The 21,518-nt window shown below is 38.6% G+C and overlaps 1 protein-coding gene across 1 annotated transcript; it reads left to right on the top strand.

The window, feature by feature from the left end:
• The first annotated feature begins 1,187 nt into the window (after positions 1-1,187).
• On the top strand, positions 1,188-2,128 carry LOC147613800 (major pollen allergen Bet v 1-F/I-like). Its single transcript, XM_086781218.1, has 2 exons — positions 1,188-1,489; positions 1,644-2,128. The coding sequence occupies exons 1-2, from the start codon at positions 1,306-1,308 to the stop codon at positions 1,976-1,978; spliced, it is 519 nt and encodes a 172-aa protein (XP_086637344.1). The 5' UTR covers positions 1,188-1,305; the 3' UTR covers positions 1,979-2,128.
• Positions 2,129-21,518: the final 19,390 nt, after the last annotated feature.

Below are 21,518 nucleotides of genomic sequence, written 5' to 3'. Positions count from 1 at the left end.
CCTTTTATTCAACGAAAGGATTATAAATGTGTAGCAAATGGATCGTGAAGATGTAGCTAAAGAAAGGATAGCTTTGTAAATGTAAAATGGAAGAGAGATGAAGCTCGACGTTGACATATAGCGAAAGAGAGAGGGCTGATGGAGGGAGTCATGATCCATGAGAGCAGAAGACCACAATAATATCCTTTAAAAGTCCTCTCCTTCTTGAACCCTTTCTTTGTAGTATCGATACAGTATTTAGGGAGTGATGATCCATGAGAGTGAGCGACTACATTATCTTCTAAAAGTCCTCCTTGAACTCTTTCTTCAGTATCAGAGTATATTGAGGGAGGAGATCTATTGCCAAATTTTGGATTCTGTGTCTTCAGCTCCCCTCAAAATGCAGTGTTAATGTAGACCTAACATTTCAAAATAAAAGGCCTCATTGAGCAAAGAGATCAATGTGGGCACTATAGGAACAGTAGGGATATCGATTATATATGGAACATCAAGAGGGAGAAAAGAGGAGAAAAAGAATTCTCAGATGCAACTTGGTAAGATTGGGATTTTTGTGCCCAGTAAGTGCGAAGTGTGTTTTTTTTCTTAATATCCTAAAAGTGGAGTAGTGACATTAGATGGTTCGAGTTTGAGCAGAATATAGATGAACGCTCAATATTCAAAGCATAATCTTCCTTTAAGTTTTAGATTCGAAAAACAAGCCGTAAGGGCGTCTAGATGCATGCGCTAATAATGTATGTTGGTGTGTGTGACGTGTATGAACGTAGACAAACGAAAAGAAACAACCTTATAGAAAGAAGGTTTGCGTGATCAGGACAGAAATACGTATTTCCATTCAAACCTTGATACGTGTCACTCTCAAGTGCTCAATGTTTTTCCTCGTCTCCAAATTTAATCTCCAAATCCAAAAAAGGTGGAACATATAAGAGAGAGATATATATTTCTCGTTTCGCTCTAGATTTGATAAACAAGAATCAAAGACGAAAGGGCGTCTAAATGCATCCTCCGCTAATACAGCTGCATGTCGCGCTCTAGATTCTATAGAAGGTGTTGGAAGCTCCGGCGTTGGAAGCAAGTTTTGCTTCTTGGAGTGTCGTGGTCGACTTCATTTTGCACGTGGGATATATCCCAACAAATTTAAATGGAGTTGGAACTCTTCCAACCAATATAAAAGTAGGTGCAGTCTCTGTCTCTCTCAGCTATCTCTTGTTTAAGAAACACTAAGCATCAGCTTTTACAAGAAAAAAAGAAAAACACATTTCAAGGGTTGGCAAAGCAATCACCAACAAGCGCTAGCTAATTAGTAAAATGGCGATCGAGGTGTTCAGCGACAAGGTGGAGTTGAAGGTGTCGGCCAAACGGCTGTGGCGCGGGGCCTTCGAGGACGCCCACAACTGCCTGCCCAAGGCTCTGCCGCACGTGATCGCCGGCGTGGAGTACGCAGGCAGCGGCTTCCAGCCAGGCTCCGTGAGAACCATCCACTTCCACAAGAGTAAGCAATTAGCTCTCTAGTTCTTCAATAATTAAAATCAGCTCAATATTTAATTTGATGTGAACTTTTTGTTGCAAGAGTAAGCAATTAGCTCTCTAGTTGAACTTTTTGCAAAGCTCATATTTGATACTGTTTTAATAATGCGCTCATGCAGGCCACGCTGAGCATATTGCGAGGGAGAAGCACCCGGAGCACCTGGTGCTGCACATCAAGGAGAAGCTGGAGGAGGTGGACCACCAGGCCCTCAAGCTGAAGGCGGAGGTGGTGGAAGGTGGCTTCGTGGGCATCCTCGTGAAGAAGTACAAGTACACCGTGGAGGTCAAGGAAGGGCCCCACCCCGACACTAGCGTGGTGCACTGGTCCTTCGAATACGAGGCCCTCTCCGAGAAGCACCGCGCCCACGTCCCCGCCGCCCTCAAGGAGGTGGTGCCCCTCAGCTACACGGGAGTGGAAGCCTACCTGCTCGCCCACGACGACTACGCCAAGTGATCAAATCTTGGAGGCCATCATCGTACCAATAAGAACATGAACAAATGGAATTGAGTGGGAGTACCTTACTCGATCTAGATCTTCCTCTCGAGGGTTTTGGCCTTGCCGTTTGTATCTTGAGCAATATAAATAACATGATATGAACAACAAGATTGGTGGCAACTAGCATGCTTGGGTAGCCTTATCTTCTTGATTGCTTGCATGTGTGCATTGTCAACGACTTTAAAAGAACGTGTGTTTCTCCATTCACACGTAAACATCTTGAAGCGCTTGAATGAAGATGGACACTGCAACCCATACCGTTTCTGTAACCTGTCTTCTTCGTATGCGTGTCTTTTTCAAGTTTATATGAACAACTTATAGAGATCAAAAAACGAGCATGACCATCAGGCCTATGATTATATTCGACATGAGAAATCGATGGACATTGACAGAGATCATAGAATACATCGCAAGGTAGATAATTCCAAATTCATTTACCACATTTGAATCTCAGTTACACGTCATTCATCAAGTCATATGATTTTCGTGCTCGTTTGTGTGAGTAAAGTATATATGAAAAAGCCATACATAAGGTATGGCGTGGAGTTGGCACAATCCTCCCCAAAAATTAACAGACATAGGAGAACGTGCCCTTCTCCTATTTCCTAAATACCACTTTCAATATCGAAAGTGGACCAAAACACCTTCATTGTTGAAGGAGGCCATTAGTCCTACATATCGATTCACGATACAAAACTCATTTTCAAATGTGGTAATGAATTTGTAATTTTCTAATTTGCGAGGTACTTTTGAATCTCCATCAACCATCAAAATAGACTTCAAGCTCATCGATTGCAGATGTGAGTCTAGCATTGCTTCCAAGTATGCATTCAAATTCATGTTCATTCGAGCATTTCAAATATGCTCTACACTACACGAAGTATGCTACCCAAGCACTCACACAAAACATGGTAAAAGAATTTAAAAAAACAATCTTGTTTTGCAAGCTTCAGAGCATGGAGTGCACCTCGTTACGATGATGATTATGATGATGTGTGTGTGTGTGTGTGTGATGTTGTTAAATCTCTTCTTTAGTCCATGGATTAGACTAACTAGGTGTTACATAAGATTCTCATTTAAGCCCACTATCCTCTAAGCTATTGTTACACTAAGCATAAAAGGGCCTAGAATGAGGGATGCAATTTGGCAAATTTTACTTTTTTTAAAATGAAAAAAAACACACTAACCAGTATTTGCAGTGTGATGGAAGCAACCGTAGGAGTGCTAGTCCAGCAAGTTTGCAGGACTTGAAGCAACCCCGGACATAGGGTGGGCCCTCATTTAGGAGACCCACTTCACAACAGCACCATAAGCCGGGCAGCACTCCTCTGTGAGCTAGGCAATCACAAGACAAACTAAAAAAGACAGAACATAAACACACACACATAGTTATCAATTAGTCATGATCACTTCCAAATTGCATCAGTTTCTACCATATGTTTTACTAGTGTAATGGCTAGGAGATACAACAATGATTTCCCCCTCCTCTGATTTGTCATGTAATGGCATTCATGAATTTGAGCAATCTCTTGCTTCTTTTCCAACAACTTGTGTTAATTCAGTAAGTTTCAATTGTTTTTAGCATGCTACGTGCGTCAATTCAGTTTTTTTTAGCATGCTTGGGTAGCCACGTGGGTAACCCAAGGTAAAAATTGCCTGGAAAGCTCCTCGCATAATACTGGAGCACTAACCAAGATCTCAAGTATGCCAAGAAAGCATCTACTTGCATCTCCTTCTTGCACTCAGATCTGGTCACTCACCTTATGCAATCGACGTCGTCATCCAGCACAGGCTTGAAAGGGAAGGGCAGGTTCCTGAACTTGTCAAAGATGATGTGCATGGCTGAGTCCCAGAAAGGCCCCATTTATGTGAGACCCCCACCCTCATCCGCGCAATGCCCCCTCCTCGGGCACTAGCAGTGGAAGCAGCACGGAAGCGCACCATTTTAACCATACCGAGGCTGGTCAAGATCTTGGTAGGCTTTGTCGCGAGTGACGTCCCTCGACGACTCCCCACCAACTATTGTGCAACGAGCCTCTTCTTAGTTAAACACATACCAAATGTTCCTCCAGCATTCTGGTGTAAAACAATCCTTTAAAAGAAAATAGAAGTTCTATGCAAGTAAAATTCCTGGTTTGAGATTGGTTTCACAAAACCCCTTTTTTCCTTAATCCATATTTTCTTAATGAGAATCATTGATCTATCATCAGGGTAATCTACCCGTCATTTGAGTGAATGTCCAACTAGATTCTTGGTGATTTCAGTAAAGGAAAAACTAGGTTAATTCAACGGTAGTCTATTCTTTGTATTAAGAACTGGAATTGGTCACGAAGTTTTTGCTTGATTCAGATCGAGAGATGGACAAGTAGTTTACTGACCGTCCCTCTCATAGTCGTGGTCTAACCAAAATCATTCGGTTTATTTCTAACTTTGATTCCAAGGATTTTCTTCAGATAAACATCTAGTGAACTTCTAACCATAAGAAAATTCTAACTTTATGAATTTCATTCTAGCCATAATGGATTAAGAAATGGTTTTATATGAGAATATCGGATTTTTATGAAAATGCTCTTCTTCCATTTAATCTAATTTTGGGTAGATATCGCGCAAGGTCAAGATCCACACTTGGGGCCTCACCCCCACGGACGTCCGGAAGACAAGATACTAGCCCGGCGGCACCGAAACCGGAAAAACTTCCCTCGCCCGGAAGGCACGGGCGATTCCACCTGGAAAACCATCTAATGGGAGAATTAATCTATCGAGTCAAAGTCTTAACTAACCAAACTGATTCGACCGAACTTGAAAGTCACATGGCCAGATCAAGGAAGAGACTTGCACTTGGTCCATAGAATCACCACTTTTTTTCCCGGCACAGCCGCTGATTCCCTCCCACAACAAGCGTCTGCCTAGGAGTTATTCTAACTAACGTAACTTAATTGTAACTATTTGTATCGCAGGAATCCTCCAATCCAGCCCAACCGGCCTATGGGTTTAGCCAACCACCCAACCACTGTATTGGTGGGATTCTTTTATAAAAATTTGGTTATGTTTTGCCTTGGTATCAAGGAAAAGAGTTCCCACGCCCCCTAGCCGGCGCTTCAAGAAAAATTCAAGGTAGTCATACCACTTACACCATTTTAACAGATTCAGCTGTCTTTAAAACAATCTTTCAATAAAATCATAGTATTACTGATCATAATCCTCCGAAATATTGAGTCCATTGTTTTACAAAAATATATTATCCGGACTCTCCGTTGAAGACCAGTTGATCAACCAACGAGATCCAATATCAAAATTCAGTTCACAAAAGTAATTCCTTCCAGTTCATCCATATCTTCCTCGATGTACGCATGGGTGTCCTAGCAACTGCAAGCTCATGCATCACCTGGTCAGAACCCTCTAGGATCCTACTTAGGTGTCCTAGCACTTCACTCAGGGACCGCTTCGTCGGTCCTTGCCCGTCGTATACTAGAAACGCACCATTTTAACCAATCTGAGGTTGGTCAAGACCTCGACAGGCTTTGCCCGCGAGGGACATCCCTCGACGACGCCCCAGCTGCTGCCAACTAGTCTCTCCTTAGTTAAATCACAAACCAAATATTTCTTCAAGTATTCTGGCATAAAACAGTCCTTAAAAAAAAAACAAAGGTTCTATGCAAGTAGAATTCACGGTTTGAGTTTGATTCACAAAACCCTTTTTCCCACAATGAGGATTTTCTTAATGAGAATCATTGATCTCACATCAGGGTAACCTACCCATCATTTGACTTAATTTCTAACTTGATTCTTCGTGATTTTGGTTAAAGAAAAACTACTCTAATTTAATGGTAGTCTATTCTTTGTGTCAAGATTTGGAATTGGTCATGAGGTTTTTACTTGATTCAGATTTGAGAGATGGGCAATTAATTTACTATCTGCCATTCTCACAGTTGTGGTCTACGGTCGTGGTCTAACAAAAAATTATTTGGTTTACTTCTAACTTTGATTCCTAAGAATTTTCTTCAGATGAATTAAGAGAACTTCTAATCGTAAGAAAAATTCTAACTTTATGAGTTTCTTTCCATCCTAACCACAATAGAATTAAAAAAATAGTTCTATACGAGAGTATCGGGATTTTATAAAAATACTCTTCTTCCACTAATCCAATTTTGGGTATATATCAATTTGTTGATTTATCCTCATATAAATATCTTAAAATATCCTTTCCACCAATTTACTCATTGACATTAGTATACCCTAATTTTCTATGTGGAATTATGGTGAAAATTTCTCTTTTATCATCAAAATTAATTTAGAACTTTTTTCTACTTAAATACCATGAATTTTCTTTTTAAAATTAAATAAAAATATCCATTATTTTGGAATATGCCAAAATTTTCTCTTTTAGCATTTAAATGATTGAGTACCGAATGTGATGGGAATTCCTGTTTTAACATTTAAATTCTTATGCATAAAAATTAAATTTATCAAAAATTTCTCTTCTCTTAATTAAATAATTATGCATAAATACACAAAATTATTCTTTTATGAATATAATAAAAATCATTATTTCTGCTTAAAAATTCTAAACCTACAATATGGTAGGAATTCTTCTTTTAGTATTATGCATAAAAATAAGATATGTATTTTTTTCTAAAAAATTTCCCATAGCTTCATTGCTATTATTGATATATTCTTAATTTTATCTAAAAGAATAAAACTTGTAATTAAAATATGATAGAAGTTCTTCTTTTAAGCTTAAATTTAAACTATGTATTCATATCATAATTTTAACCATAAATATAAGTATAATTATGATTATTTTCCTTTGATTAAGCTAATTTAAATATTCCTCTTTTCCCAATTTGTTAGGATAATCCTTTTCTCATTTAGAATGAGTTAAAGTAATTTATATCTACTCATAAACAATCTAAAAAAGAAAGAACCATTATTTTTACTAATATAAAATAATGAAAATATCAATTCTTAATCTCTAGCCCATCAAGCCTAGAGTTTAGTTTTGAAATAAGAGATTATCATTGAGAAACATTCTTTTGCTAAAGATTTAGCCATAAAGATGACTACTCTTTTAAAGAGAGAGATTTACTTAAGGAAAGTATTACAAATAAGTATAAAGATTAACTTAATTCTAATTAAACATTAAGAATCTTATGGAAAGCTTGATTTAAATAAAAACAATTATTTTGAAAGCTTCTCAAGATTGAGAGTGGTTGAGAAGAAGAAAGTCATTGAGATAATTGAAAAAAAACCATAAACATTAATCTTACCTCTAAGTTTGGCTTAATTCTTGATTAGCAGTTGAGCCCCCGCCAATCAATTGGTCACCTAGAGGAGAAGAGAAAACTTGAACAATTGTTGGGGAGAGAGAGAAGCTCTAAGCTCCCCAAAAGAAGAGGAAAATTAAGGGATAATAGAAATATGCTTATTTTAAGATAATACTAGCATGGTATAGCTCAAAGATGAGAATACAAAGGAATAAGGGTCTATTCATAAGTGAGGGAGGCCACTAACCAAGTCCAATTGGGTTCTAGAGCTTTCCAACTTCAGTTTGACTCAATTTGGACAAGATTTAGACCAGTTTGGCTCCTTTTTTGATCCAGTTTGATCTAGGAGAGAGGAGAGAGAAAAATATCACATTTTTTTGAATGAAAAAAACACCCAAGAAATGATGAAGAAAAAGGCACCTAGTTGATGTGGCTTCCCTGCTTATTGAGGTATCAAAAATGCATCATTTCTTCTAAATATCTCATTTTTTTTACTAATATCTTAATTTTTAACTAATAAACCTTCTACTCAGTCAACTCTTCATCTTATGTGAGCATTTACTCATTTTTGGGTATTTTCTTTTATTCTTTGGATTTATCTCATCCCAACACTTGGATTAAGCCTATTGTCCCATAGGAACCTTAATTGGACCATAATTCATTTTTTTTGAAATGTGGACCCTTAGGCTAAGGCCTTTAATACACATATTTAATTGATTCCTAATGCATATTGGAGAATTTATTTTGAACTTCTGTTTCAGTAAAATATATCTTGGATATTAGAATAATTTTTAAATCTAAAAAAATCTTAATTCTGAATTACCTCTCTCTAGGCCAAAACAATGGAAAATAATATTTTCTTGCATTCTGAAATAGGGGATGATTACAAGGGATTGAGGTAAAAGCTTATTCATTATTCAGGGTGAGGAGGAATCTTACATCCTCTCCTACTTGAAAAACGCGAGATGTCCTCATCTCGCAAAAAGTGGGGGTAATCTTTTACCAACTCTTCTTCTTTCTCCCAAATGGCGTCTTCTAGAGGGAAGAACTTCCACTTGAATAAAAACTCTCTGAGGACTGTGCTCCTGAGAACCTTCCCCCGCACGTCAAGGATTTCATCAGGTTGTACCATTTGGCCTTGAGTCGGAGAAATCAATTGTTTATCATCAAGCATATGACTCGGACTGGGTACATACTTGTAAAGCAAACTAACATGGAATATATTATGTACCTTGAGATGGGGAGGCAGAAGAAATTTATAAGCTAAATCTCCTACTTTCTTTATATAACAGCATACAGTCCACAGTATCTGGGAGAGAGTCTCGTGTACTTCCCTAAAGATAAGAAACTTCTTTTGGGTCGTACTCGAATGAAGACCATATCTCATTCTTCAAATACTCTCTCTGATCTCTTTTTATCAGCATAATGCTTTTGCCTATCCTGGGGTAAGCCATAATATCTTTACGGATTGATTGCATTTGCTGGTCCATGTCATCAAGCATCTGTCTCGACATCTCGACCCTAAATAATGGACCGGACCAAGTTAATGGCGTAAGGCAATCTTGTCCATACAGAGCTTTGAAAGGGCTCATCCCGATGCTTTGATGATAGGAAGCATTGTAAGCAAACTCAACCAGGTGAAAATGGCTTAACCACTTCTTGGGTCCCCTGCCCCACAGCATGACCGAAGGATATCTTCTATTACTTGATTTGCTCTTTTAGTCTGGCCATCTGTCTGGGGGTCATAGGTTGTACTGAGGTCCAAGAAAGTTCCTATTGCTTCAAAGAATGCAATCCAAAATTTCGATATGAACTTAGGATCTCTATCACTTACTATCCTCCTGGGTGAGCCATGCAATCTGAAGATCTCCTTGAGAAAAACTCTGGCAATATCCACTGCAGTGTAGGTTTCTTTTACTAGAATTAGATGGGCAACTTTGGTTAGTCAGTTAACTACCACAAAAATGGAGTTGAAAATTGATTGCACTGAAGGTAGTCCAGTGACAAAATCCATACTGATTCATTCCCACTTCATCTATGGAATGTCTAGGGGCTGAAGCTTTCCTGGCATCTTGACTCTCTCTGCCTTGACTCTCTGACACAATAAGCCATGCTGCATATAATCAAGTTCATCCTTTTTTATTCCTGGCCAAAAGAAGCTTTTCTTCATCACAGACATGTAGGTTTTTATAAACCCTAGATGTCCAGCTATCAGGCTATCATGGGCTCCTTTCAGAATCTTACCCTTTATTCCCACATCATTGGGAATGCATAACCGATTAATATAATACATGCATCCTTCATCCAATTTGTTCCCAAGAACTCGACTCATTTCCTGAGGAGTCTTGCTTTCCTGCATATCAGAAGGGTAGCAATAGGGGCAAAGAATTTGTCATGCATGATTCTCTCCCTTGCTTCACTAATCACTGGATTTGACACCAAAGTAATTGTAAGCAAGGAGGATTTTCTACTGAGCGCATTTGCTTGCAGGGTCTGCATCCATCTCCTTTGATGCATGTTGAGATCCCTTTGGGTGAAGATCCACTTTTGACTTTGATGATCTGTCATCAAGGTGAACCTCTATCGCAAAAGATAATGTCTCCACAACTTCAAAGCATAAACTACTGAGAGTAACTCTGAGTCATGGACGCCATGATTTCTCTCATGTGTTCTAAGCTTTCTGGATTCATAGGCCACTACATGATCTTCCTGCGCAGAAGAGCACTGCCTAAGGTAAAACCACTGGCATGAGTACCTACTTTAAAAGGTTTGGTAAAATCTAGCAATTTAAGGACAGGGTTGGTTACTAAGGCTGTCTTCAGCTTATCAAAGGCACTCTAACACATAGCAGTCCACTGAAATAGGGTACTCTTCTTTAGAAGGTTAGTTAAAGGGGATGCTATCTAAGAATACTTAGGTATAATGATTCTATACCATCCGGTTAATCCCAAGAATCCTCTTACTTCTTTCACTTTCTTGGGTTCTGACCAATCTACGACTACTTGGATTTCTGCGGGGTCAAGAGAAATCCCATCTTTAGACACTATGAATCCCAAGTATTTCACCACCTAGTTAATAGAGAAAGAATGCTTGCTCTTTTTTGCAAAGAGTTGGTGCTTCCTTAGGATTTCCAGGACCTTGCGCACATGATCTTCATGATCTGCAGCATTCTTTGAGTATACCAAGATGTCATCAAATAAGACAAGAACAAAGTCATCCAAGTATTCTCTGAGAGTATCCTGCATGAGACGGTTAAACGTTGCCGATGAATTAGTCAATCCAAATGACATGACTATGATTTCATAAATCCCATAGCGAGTATTGAATGCTGTCTTCTTCGGGATGTATTGTTCCTTGATTTTGAGCTGGTAGTACTTGGATTTGAGATCTATCTTTGTGAACATTTGGGTTCCACTTAACCAATCGAGAAGTTCATCAATCCTAGGGATAGGTTACTTATTTTTAATTGTTAGCTAATTCAATCCTCTATAATCAATATAGAGTCTTAACGTTCCATCTTTCTTCTTCTAAAAGAGAATGGGCACACCCCCCCAAGGTGAAACACTGGGTTTGACGAATCCTTGCTCTAAGAGTTGTCTTAACTGCTCATTTAGTTCTATGGCTTCTGGGATTGGCATTTTGTATACATGCTGGGCTTCTGGCTGAGATTCGGGGGTTAACTCGATCTCATGATCGATTTTGCGAGTCGGAGGCATCTCAGTCAGCTCTTCAGGGAACACATCTGCATACTCACTTAACCACAGCTTGATTCTTATATGGAGCCAATCCATTCCAAGGATTCCATCATAGATTCCTAAGGGTAGGACTCTGAATTGGCAATCTATTATGTTCCCATCTAGACTAAACTGAATAGGGTTTGTCTTAAGGTGTGTGAAAAGAATCTTTCCACTGGCCAATTCCACTTGCATAGGTTTCCGTGATTTTTGATTTAGAACTAACTTACGCAAATATCCTGGGAAATAAAATAACGAGTACTACCTCTTAATCAATCAAAATCTTGAACTACCTACCCTTGTACTCTGCTGCTGGAGTTTGGAGGACTGAGAATTGATGATTTTACCCCTGATGCTCAATCGTGGCATAGATCTGTCCTTTTTCTTCCTTCACTTCCTCAGCTATAGTGATAGCTCTAGCTGCTGCAATCTGAGGGTGGAACTCTCTCGCTTTGGTTTCTCCAACTATGGGAGGGAGTTCAGAGACTGCTTTGCATTGGAGGCTACAGACTGAGCTAGCACTCTTTTGGGGTTGCCCTGATTTTAGCGCGGGGACCCTGATTGGAGTGATACGAAGGATTCTGTCTCTAAACTCTGGGACCCTGCTTCCTTGGCCCACAGAAGGAGTAGGGTAATTCTTGAGCTGATGTCCAAACCCTTGATAACCGAAACACGTGTTTTCACTTCGAAGCTCTTCCCTCTACATTCTGGAAAGAGCCGGAGTTCCTGAGAAAGCGCTTCGAGGAAAAGGTCTTCCTTCATTCCTGAAACTTCCTATCTCCTGATTCTAGTTGGGACCTTGGTGTCTCTTTGAAGACGAAAGGTTGGAAGAACTTCTCGGTGTTTGGAATCTCTTGAAGGATGAGGGGGCTGGCTTTGGCGGGACTTTAACAATAAAGGATTTGGCGAAGTCCTTCACCATCCTTACAGCTTCAGCCATGGAAATTGGCTTGGCCTTCTTGACCAGGGTGTCCAAAGGTTCGTTCATTCCTCGAATGAACCTGGCCATGAGTTGCTCTTCATCTAGCGGTGGTGAGTACTTGAGGACATGAGCAAATGCCTGGTGATATTCTTCAATAGTTTTTCTCCCCTGGGTTAACTCCGAGTATTCATTCATCTTGGTTTCCAAAAATCCGAGGGGACAAAAATCCAAGATCATTCCAGGATTGGTTGTTCCTATCCAGATGGTTGGTCTCGCAATGGTTTCTCCATGTGCCACCCTAGCTGTTTCCACTATCTTCAGCCTTGCAAGAGCCATTTTGCTCCTCTCGTTGTATCCGGTGACATTAAAGTATTCTTCCATTGCCTCGACCCATTTCTCCACAGCCTTGCCCAAATTCTCCCATTCACCCTTAAAGGGACCTGGCTAAGTTCTGTGAAGGGCTTTGCGAACATCGGGGTCAAGCTCTTCCTCATTAGTGAGAGGATCTGGCTATCGGCCATGGTTTGTGCGCCTCATGATTCTGTCAAAAATGATACAATTTTAAATTTATATTTGATTTTGTCAACAAGATCCTAAGACTTAAGAGGTTTGGGAAATAATTGCTTAAATAAGATAATCGATCGTATTGGAGATCTATGACATATGTCTGAGGGGAACAGATCTTGCTTCTTCAATTCGTCATATAATAAACAATCACTTATATAAAAGGGAATTTTCCACAAACATTTCTTTATTTATATAAAGGTTGCAATATGTACATAGAGAATCTTGGCTCTAGAAAGTCAAAACCTCGGCCAAGAAATGCATAAGACCGCGATACTGAGCTACAGACATGCCCTGATACAAATGTTCCCTTACTGCTAAAGGTGCTACAATCTTACTCTTTGGAATAAAGTGGCTAAGAAGTCTATAAATATGGTAGGAAAGTCTAAAATCTCGAGGTGTGGGGTGATACATAATAACACCATGAATCACTTTTAACCTCAACAAGACCATGGCTAACGAGATATTCTCCCTCAGCATCATGCGCTGGTTGCAAGAGGCATTGACATATTGCCCTGCGTGCCACTTATGCCGTTGTCTCTCATCCGAGTCTGGGAAATATAAGTCCTCAAAATGGTTTGTGACTCTTGCTCTGCTCGTTTAAGTCGTAGCGGAGGAGAAGATATGCTCTTGAAGGTGAAAGTAATCATATCTTGAGACTGAGTGAGGTCGGGAATACCGAACAAACATGGAACTTCCATCTATAAAACCAAATTCATGGATTAAAAGTCTTCATTAATGAAGCTTAAGGAATGGAAATACAATACGTAAATGCTCTTTCTGAGTTTTTATCATAAATTTCTGATATAATTCGTTTCTCCTTCTTAGCTTCCAACAATGCTCTAATACCACCTGTGAGACCCTCGCCCCCCCTCCGCGATGCCCCCTCCTCGGGTGCTGGTGGCAGAAGCAGTGTCAACTTCTCGCGTGGGGCCAGGATCCATACTCGGGGCCTCGCCCCCACAGATGTCCAGACAAGACACTAGCCCGGCGGTTCCTCCAAAGACCAAACCCGAAAAAACTTCCCTCGCCCGGAAGGCACGGGAGATTCCACTAGGAAAATCATCTAACGGGAGAATTAATCCATCCAGTCAAAGTCTTAACTAACCAAACTGATCCGACCGAACCTAAAAGTCACATGGCCAGATCAAGGAAGAGACTTGCACTAGGTCCATATAATCACCGCTTTTTTAATCCTTTAGTGAGGCACAACCACTAATTTCCTCCCACAGAACAAGGGTCTTCCTAGGACTTAATCTAACTAACGTAACTTAATCGTAACTATTTGTATATTGCAAGAAGCCAACCACCCAACAACTGTATTAGTGGGATTCTTTTATAAAAATTGGTTATGTTTTGCCCAGGTATTGAGGAAAAGAGTTCCCAGGCCCCCTAGCCAGAGCTTCAAGCAAAATTCAAGGTAGTCATACCACTTACACACCCAATATGAAATTGCCATTTTAAGAGATTCGTCTGTCTTTAAACAATCTTTCAATAAAACCATAGTATTACTGATCATAATCCTCCAAAATATTGAGTCCATTATTTTATAAGAAATAACCATTATTTTTACTAATACAAATTCATGAAAATATCAATTCTTAATCTCTAGCTCATTAAGCCTAGAGTTTAGTTTTAAAATAAGAGATTATCATTGAGAAACATTCTTTTGCTAAAGATTTAGCCATAAAGATGACTACTCTTTTAAAGAGAGATTTACTTAAGGAAAGCATTACAAATAAGCATACAGATTAACTTAATTCTAACACGGTGGTGAAGCTTTAGGTCGGAGTACTCTTTTCTAGGTCCCTACTGAGCAACGAAATTTCATTGCCTAGCAGTGAAATTTCGAGAGTTATTTCGATGCCAAGTGCAATGAAAAAAAGCCCCGACATCCCCAACATTGCTACGCCCCCGATGCAGTGTAATGTGTAAGCCTCCCCCCCCTCTCTCCATGATTACTCTCGCCGACCATGATAACCGAAGTTGATCATTCCTTTTGTTCAACAAAAGGATTATAAATGTGTAGCAATTGGATCGTGAAAATGTAGCTAAAGAAAGGATAGCTTTGTAAATGTAAAATGGAAGACAGATGAAGCTCGACGTTGACATATAGCAAAAGAGAGAGGGCTGATGGAGGGAGTCATGATCCATGAGAGTAGAAAACCACAATAATATCCTTTAAAAGTCCTCTCCTTCTTGAACCCTTTCTTTGTAGTATCAATACAGTATTTAGGGAGTCATGATCCATGAGAGTGAGCAACTACATTATCTTCTAAAAGTCCTCCTTGAACTCGTTCTTCAGTATCACATATATTGAGGGAGGAGATCTATTGCCAAATTTTGGATTCTGTGTCTTCAGCTCCCCTCAAAATGCAGTGTTAATGTAGACCTAACATTTCAAAATAAAAGGCCTCATTGAGCAAAGAGATCAATGTGGGCACTAGGAACAGTAGGGATATCGATAATATATGGAACATCAAGAGAGAGAAAAGAGGAGAAAAAGAATTCTTTGCAAACAAGCAGATGCAACTTGGTAAGATTGGGATTTTTGTGCCCAGTAAGTGCGAAGTATGTTTTTTTTCTTAATATCCTAAAAGCGAAGTAGTGACATTAGATGGTTCGAGTTTGAGCAGAATATAGATGAACGCTCAATATTCAAAGCATAATCTTCCTTTAAGTTTTAGATTCAAGGAAGGGCCCCACCCCCGTGGTGCACTGGTCCTTCGAATACGAGGCCCTTCCAGTTCATCCATATCTTCCTCGACGTATGCATGGGTGTCCTGGCAATTGCAAGCTCGTGCAACACCTGGTCAGAACCCTCTAGGATCCTACTTAGGTGTCCTAGCACTTCACTCAGGGACCACTTCGTCAGTACTCGCCCATCGTATACCAGAAGCGCACCATTTTAACCAATCTGAGGCTCTCGACGACAGGCTTTGCCCACGAGGGACGTCCCTTGACGACCCCCTGCTAGCTGTTGCCAACGAGTCTCTCCTTAGTTAAATCACAAATCAAATGTTTCCTCCAACATTCTGGCATAAAACAATCCTTAAAAAAAACAAAGGTTCTATGCAAGTAGAATTCCCGGTTTGAGTTTGATTCACAAAACCCTTTTTGCCACAATGAGGATTTTCTTAATGAGAATCATTGATCTTACATCAGGATAATCTACCCATCATTTGACTTTCAACTTGATTCTTTGTGATTTTGGTTAAAGGAAAACTACTCTAATTCAACAGTAGTCTATTCTTTGTGTCAAGATTTGGAATTGGTCACAAGGTTTTTGCTTGATTCAGATTTCTCGAGAGATGGGCAATTAATTTACTATCCGCCATTCTCACGGTCGTGGTCCGCGAACCAAAAATTATTCGGTTTACTTCTAACTTTGATTCCTAAGAATTTTCTTCAGATGAATTAACAGAACTTCTAATCGTAAGAAAAATTCTAACTTTATGAATTTCTTTCCGTCCTAACTACAATAGAATTTAAAAAAATAGTTCTATACGAGAGTATCGGGATTTTAAAAAAATACTCTTCTTCCACTAATCCAATTTTGGGTATATATCAATTTGTTGATTTATCCTCATATAAATATCTTAAAATATCCTTTCCACCAATTTAATCATCGACATTGGTATACCCTAATTTTCTATGTGGAATTATGGTGAAAATTTCTCTTTTATTATTAAAATTAATTTAAACCTTTTTTCTACTTAAATACCATGAAAACTCCTCTTTTTTTAAACTAAAAAAATAACCATTATTTTGGAATATACCAAAAATTTCTCTTTTAGCATTTAAATGATTGAGTACCGAATGTGATGGGAATTCCTCTTTTAACATTTAAATTCTTGTGCATAAAAATTAAATTTATCAAAAATTTCTCTTTTTTCTTAATTAAATAATTATGCATAAATACACAAAATTATTCTTTTATGAATATGATAAAAAACATTATTTCTGCTTAAAATTTCTAAACCTACAATATGGTAGGAATTCCTCCTTTAGTATTATGCATAAAAATAAGATATGTATTTTTTCTGAAAACTTTACCATAGCTTCATTGCTATTATTGATATATTCTTAATTTTTTCTAAAAGAATAAAAACTTGTAATGAAAGTATGATAGAAGTTCTTCTTTTAAGCTTAAATTTAAACTATGTATTCATATCATAATTTTACCCATAAATATAAGTATAATTATGATTATTCCCCTTTGATTAAGCTAATTTAAACATTCCTCTTTTTCCAATTTGTTAGGATAAATTTTTTCTCATTTAGAATGAGTTAAAGTAATTTATATCTACTCATAAACAATCAAAAAAAGAAATAACCATTATTTTTACTAATACAAAATCATGAAAATATCAATTCTTAATCTCTAGCTCATCAAGCCTAGAGTTTAGTTTTGAAATAAGAGATTATCATTGAGAAACATTCTTTTGCTAAAGATTTAGCCATAAAGATGACTACTCTTTTAAAGAGAGAGATTTACTTAAGGAAAGCATTGCAAATAACCATAAAGATTAACTTAATTCTAATTAAACATTAAGAATCTTACGGAAAGCTTGATTTAAATAAAAACAATCATTTTGAAAGCTTCTCAAGCTTGAGAGGGGTTGAGAAGAAGAAAGTTATTGAGATAATTGAAAAAAAAACCATAAACATTAATCTTACCTCTAAGTTTGGCTTGATTCTTGATTATAGCAGTTGAGCCCCCAACCAATCAATTGGTCACCATGAGTAGAAGAGAAAAATTCAAGAGTTGGGGAGAGAGAGAAGCTCCAAGCTCCCCAAAAGAAGAGAAAATTATGGGATAATAGAAATATGCTTATTTTAAGATAATACTGGCATGGTATAGCTCAACGATTAGAATACAAAGGAATAAGTGTCTATTTATAGGTGAGGGAGGCCACTAACCAAGTCCAACTGGGTTCTAGAGCTTTCCAGCTTTAGTTTGACTCAATTTGGACAAGATTTAGACCAGTTTGGCTCCTTTTTTGATCCTGTTTGATCTAGAAGAGAGGAAAGAGAAAAATATCACATTTTTCTGAATTAAAAAACCAAATAAATGATGCAGAAAAAGTCACCTACTTGATGTGGCTTCCCTCCTTACTGAGGTGTCAAAAATTCATCATTTCTTCTAAATATCTCATTTTTTTACTGATATCTCTTAATTTTTTAAACCTTCTACTTAGTCAACTCTTCATCTTATGTGAGCATTTACTCATTTTTGGGTAATTTCTTTTATTATTTGGATTTATCTCATCCCAACACTTGGATTAAGCCTATTGGCCCATAGGAACCTTAATTGGACCATAATTCAAAATTTTCTAAAATGTGGACCCTTAGGCTAAGGCCTTTAATACACATATTTAATTGATTCCTAATGCATATTGGAGAATTTATTTTGAACTTATGTTTCAGGAAAATATATCTTGGATATTAGGAGAATTTTTTAATCCAATAATATCTCAATTCTAAATTACCTCTCTCTAGGCGAAAACAATGGAAAACAATATTTTCTTGCATTCTGAAATAGAGGATGACTACAGGGGATTGAGGTAAAAGCTTATTCATTATTCAGGCTGAGGAGGAATCTTACATCCTCTCCCACTTGAAAAACGCGAGATGTCCTCATCTCGCAAAGTGGGAGTAATCTTTTACCAACTCTTCTTCTTTCTCCCAACTGGCGTCTTCTAGAGGGAAGAACTTCCACTTGAATAAAAACTCTCTGAGGACTGTGCTCCTGAGAACCTTCTCCCGCACGTCAAGGATTTCATCAGGTTGGAGTACCATCTGGCCTTGAGTCGGAGAAATCAATTGTTCATCATCAAGCACATGACTCGGACTGGGTACATACTTCTTAAGCAAACTAACATGGAATATATTATGTACCTTGAGATGAGGAGGCAAAAGAAATTTATAAGCTAAATCTCCTACTTTCTTTATAACAGCATACGGTCCACAATATCTGGGAGAGAGTTTTGTGTACTTCCCTAAAGATAAGGAACTTCTTTTGGGTCGTACTCGAATGAAGACCATATCTGATTCTTCAAATACTCTCTCTGATCTCTTTTTATTAGCATAATGCTTTTGCCTATCTTGGTGGGAAGCCTTAATATCTTTAAGGATTGATTGCATTTGCTGATCCATCTCTTCAAGCATTTGTTTGGACATCTGAACCCTAATTAATGGGTCGGACCAAGTTAATGGTGTAAGGCAATCTTGTCCATATTACAGAGCTTTCAAAGGGCTCATCCCAATGCTTTGATGATAGGAAGCATTGTAAGGAAACTCAACGAGGTGCAAATAGCTTAACCACTTCTTGGGTTCCCTACCACAGCATGACCGAAGGATATCTTCTATTACTTGATTCACTCTTTCAGTCTGGCCATCTATGTGGGGGTCATAGGCTGTACTGAGATCCAAGAAAGTTCCTATTGCTTCGAAGAATTCAATCCAAAATTTTGATATGAACTTAGGATCTCCTTGTGGAAAACTCTGGCAACATCCATTGCAGTGTAGGTTTCTTTTACTGGAATCAGATGGGAAACTTTGGTTAGTCTGTTAACTACCACAACAATGGAGTTGTAAATTGATTGCACTGAAGGTAGTCCAGTGACAAAATCCATATTGATTCATTCCCACTTCATCTGTGGAATGTCTAGGGGCTGAAGCTTTCTTGGCATCTTGACTCTCTGACACAATAAGCATTTCCACATATAATCAAGTACATCCTTTTTTATTCCTGGCCAGAAGAAGCTTTTCTTCACAGACATGTAGGTTTTTATAAACCCCAGTTGTCCAGCTATCGGGCTATCATGAGCTTCTCTCAGAATCTTACCCTTCATTCCCACATCATTGGGAATGCATGAACGATTATTATAATACATGCATCCTTCATCCAATTTGTTCCCAAGAACTTGACTCATTTCCCGAGGAGTCTTGCTTTCCTGCATATCAGAAGGGTAGCAATAGGGGCAAAGAATTTGTCATGCATGATTCTCTCCCTTGCTTTACTGATCACTGGATTTGACACCAAAGTAATTGCAAGCAAGGAGGCTTTTTTACTGAGCGCATCTGCTACCACATTTTCTTTCCGTAGCTGAAACTTAATTTCAAAATCGAATTCTTGTAGGGTCTGCATCCATCTCCTTTGACGCATGTTGAGATCCCTTTGGGTGAAGATCCACTTTTGACTTTGATGATCTGTCATCAAGGTGAACCTCTATCCCAAAAGATAATGTCTCCACAACTTTAGAGCATAAACTACTGAGAGTAACTCCTAGTCATGAAAGGTTCACCTTGATCTATCATCAAGGTGAACCTCTATCCCAAAAGATAATGTCTCCACAACTTTAGAGCATAAACTACTGAGAGTAACTCCTAGTCATGGAAGGCATGATTTCTCTCATGTATTTTGAGCTTTCTCGATTCATAGAGGCCACTTGCATGACCTTCTTGCATGAGCACCGCCTAAGGCAAAACCACTGGCATGAGTAACTACTTTAAAAGGTTTGGTAAAATCTGGCAATTTAAGGACACGGTTGGTTACTAAGGCCGTCTTCAGCTTATCAAAGGCACTCTAACACATAGCAGTCCACTGAAATAGGGTACTCTTCTTTAGAAAGTTAAAGGGGATGCTATCTGAGCATACCTGGGTATAAAGATTCTATACCATCCGGTTAATCCCAAGAATCCTCTGACTTCTTCCACTTTCTTGGGTTCTGACCAATCTATGACTACTTGGATTTTTGCGGGGTAACTAGGAGAAATCCCATCTTTAGACACTATGAATCCCAAGTATTCCACCTGGTTAATAGAGAAAGAATGCTTGCTCTTTTTTGCAAAGAGTTGGTGCTTCCTTAGGATTTCCAGGACCTTGCGCACATGATCTTCATGATCTGCAGCATTCTTTCAGTATACCAAGATGTCATCAAATAAGACAAGAACAAAGTCATCCAAGTATTCTCTGAGAGTATCCTGCATGAGACGGTTAAACGTTGCCGATGAATTAGTCAATCCAAATGACATGACTATGATTTCATAAATCCCATAGCGAGTATTGAATGCTGTCTTCTTCGAGATGTATTGTTCCTTGATTTTGAGCTGGTAGTACTTGGATTTGAGATCTATCTTTGTGAACATTTGGGTTCCACTTAACCAATCGAGAAGTTCATCAATCCTGGGGATAGGTTACTTATTTTTAATTGTTAGCTAATTCAATCCTCTATAATCAATACAGAGTCTTAACGTTCCATCTTTCTTCTTCTAAAAGAGAACGGGCGCACCCCAAGGTGAAACACTGAGTCTCACGAATCCTTGCTCTAACAGTTATCTTAACTGTTCCTTAAGTTCTATGGCTTCTAGGATTGGCATTTTGTATGCATGCTGGGCTTCTGGTTGAGATCCGAGGGTTAACTCGATCTCATGATCTATTTTGCGAGTTGGAGGCATCTCAGTCAGCTCTTCAGGGAACACATCTGCATACTCACTTAACCACAGCATGATTCTTATGGAGCCAATCCATTCCAAGGATTCCATCATAGATTCCCAAGGGTAGGACTCTGAACTGGCAATCTATTACGTTCCCTAAACTGAATAGGGTCTATCTCAAGTGTGTGAAAAGAATCTTTCCGCTGGCCAATTCCACTTGCATAGGTTTCCATAATTTTTGATTTAGGACTAACTTACGCAAATATCCTGGGGAAATAAAATAATGAGTACTACCTCTTAATCAATCAAAAGCTTGAATTACTTACCCTGGTACTCTGCGGGCGTTTGGAGGACTAAGAATTGATGATTTTGTCCCTGATGCTCAATTGCGGCATAGATCTATCCTTTTTCTTCCTTCACTTCCTCAGCTATAGTGATAGCTCTAGCTGCTGCAATCTGAGGTGGAACTCTCTCTCTTTGGTTTCCCCAATTATGGGAGGGAGTTCGGAGACTACTTTGCATTTGAGGCTACAGACTGAGCTGGCAATCTTTTGGGGTTGCCTTGATTTTAG

The sequence above is a fragment of the Cibotium barometz genome, chromosome 43, assembly GCF_041138505.1.
Source record: "Cibotium barometz isolate CiBa-2024 chromosome 43, ASM4113850v1, whole genome shotgun sequence".
Taxonomy (NCBI): Eukaryota; Viridiplantae; Streptophyta; class Polypodiopsida; order Cyatheales; family Cibotiaceae; genus Cibotium; species Cibotium barometz.
The sequence above is the reverse complement of the archived record's forward strand: the minus strand, read 5'-3'. Positions and strand labels throughout refer to the sequence as shown.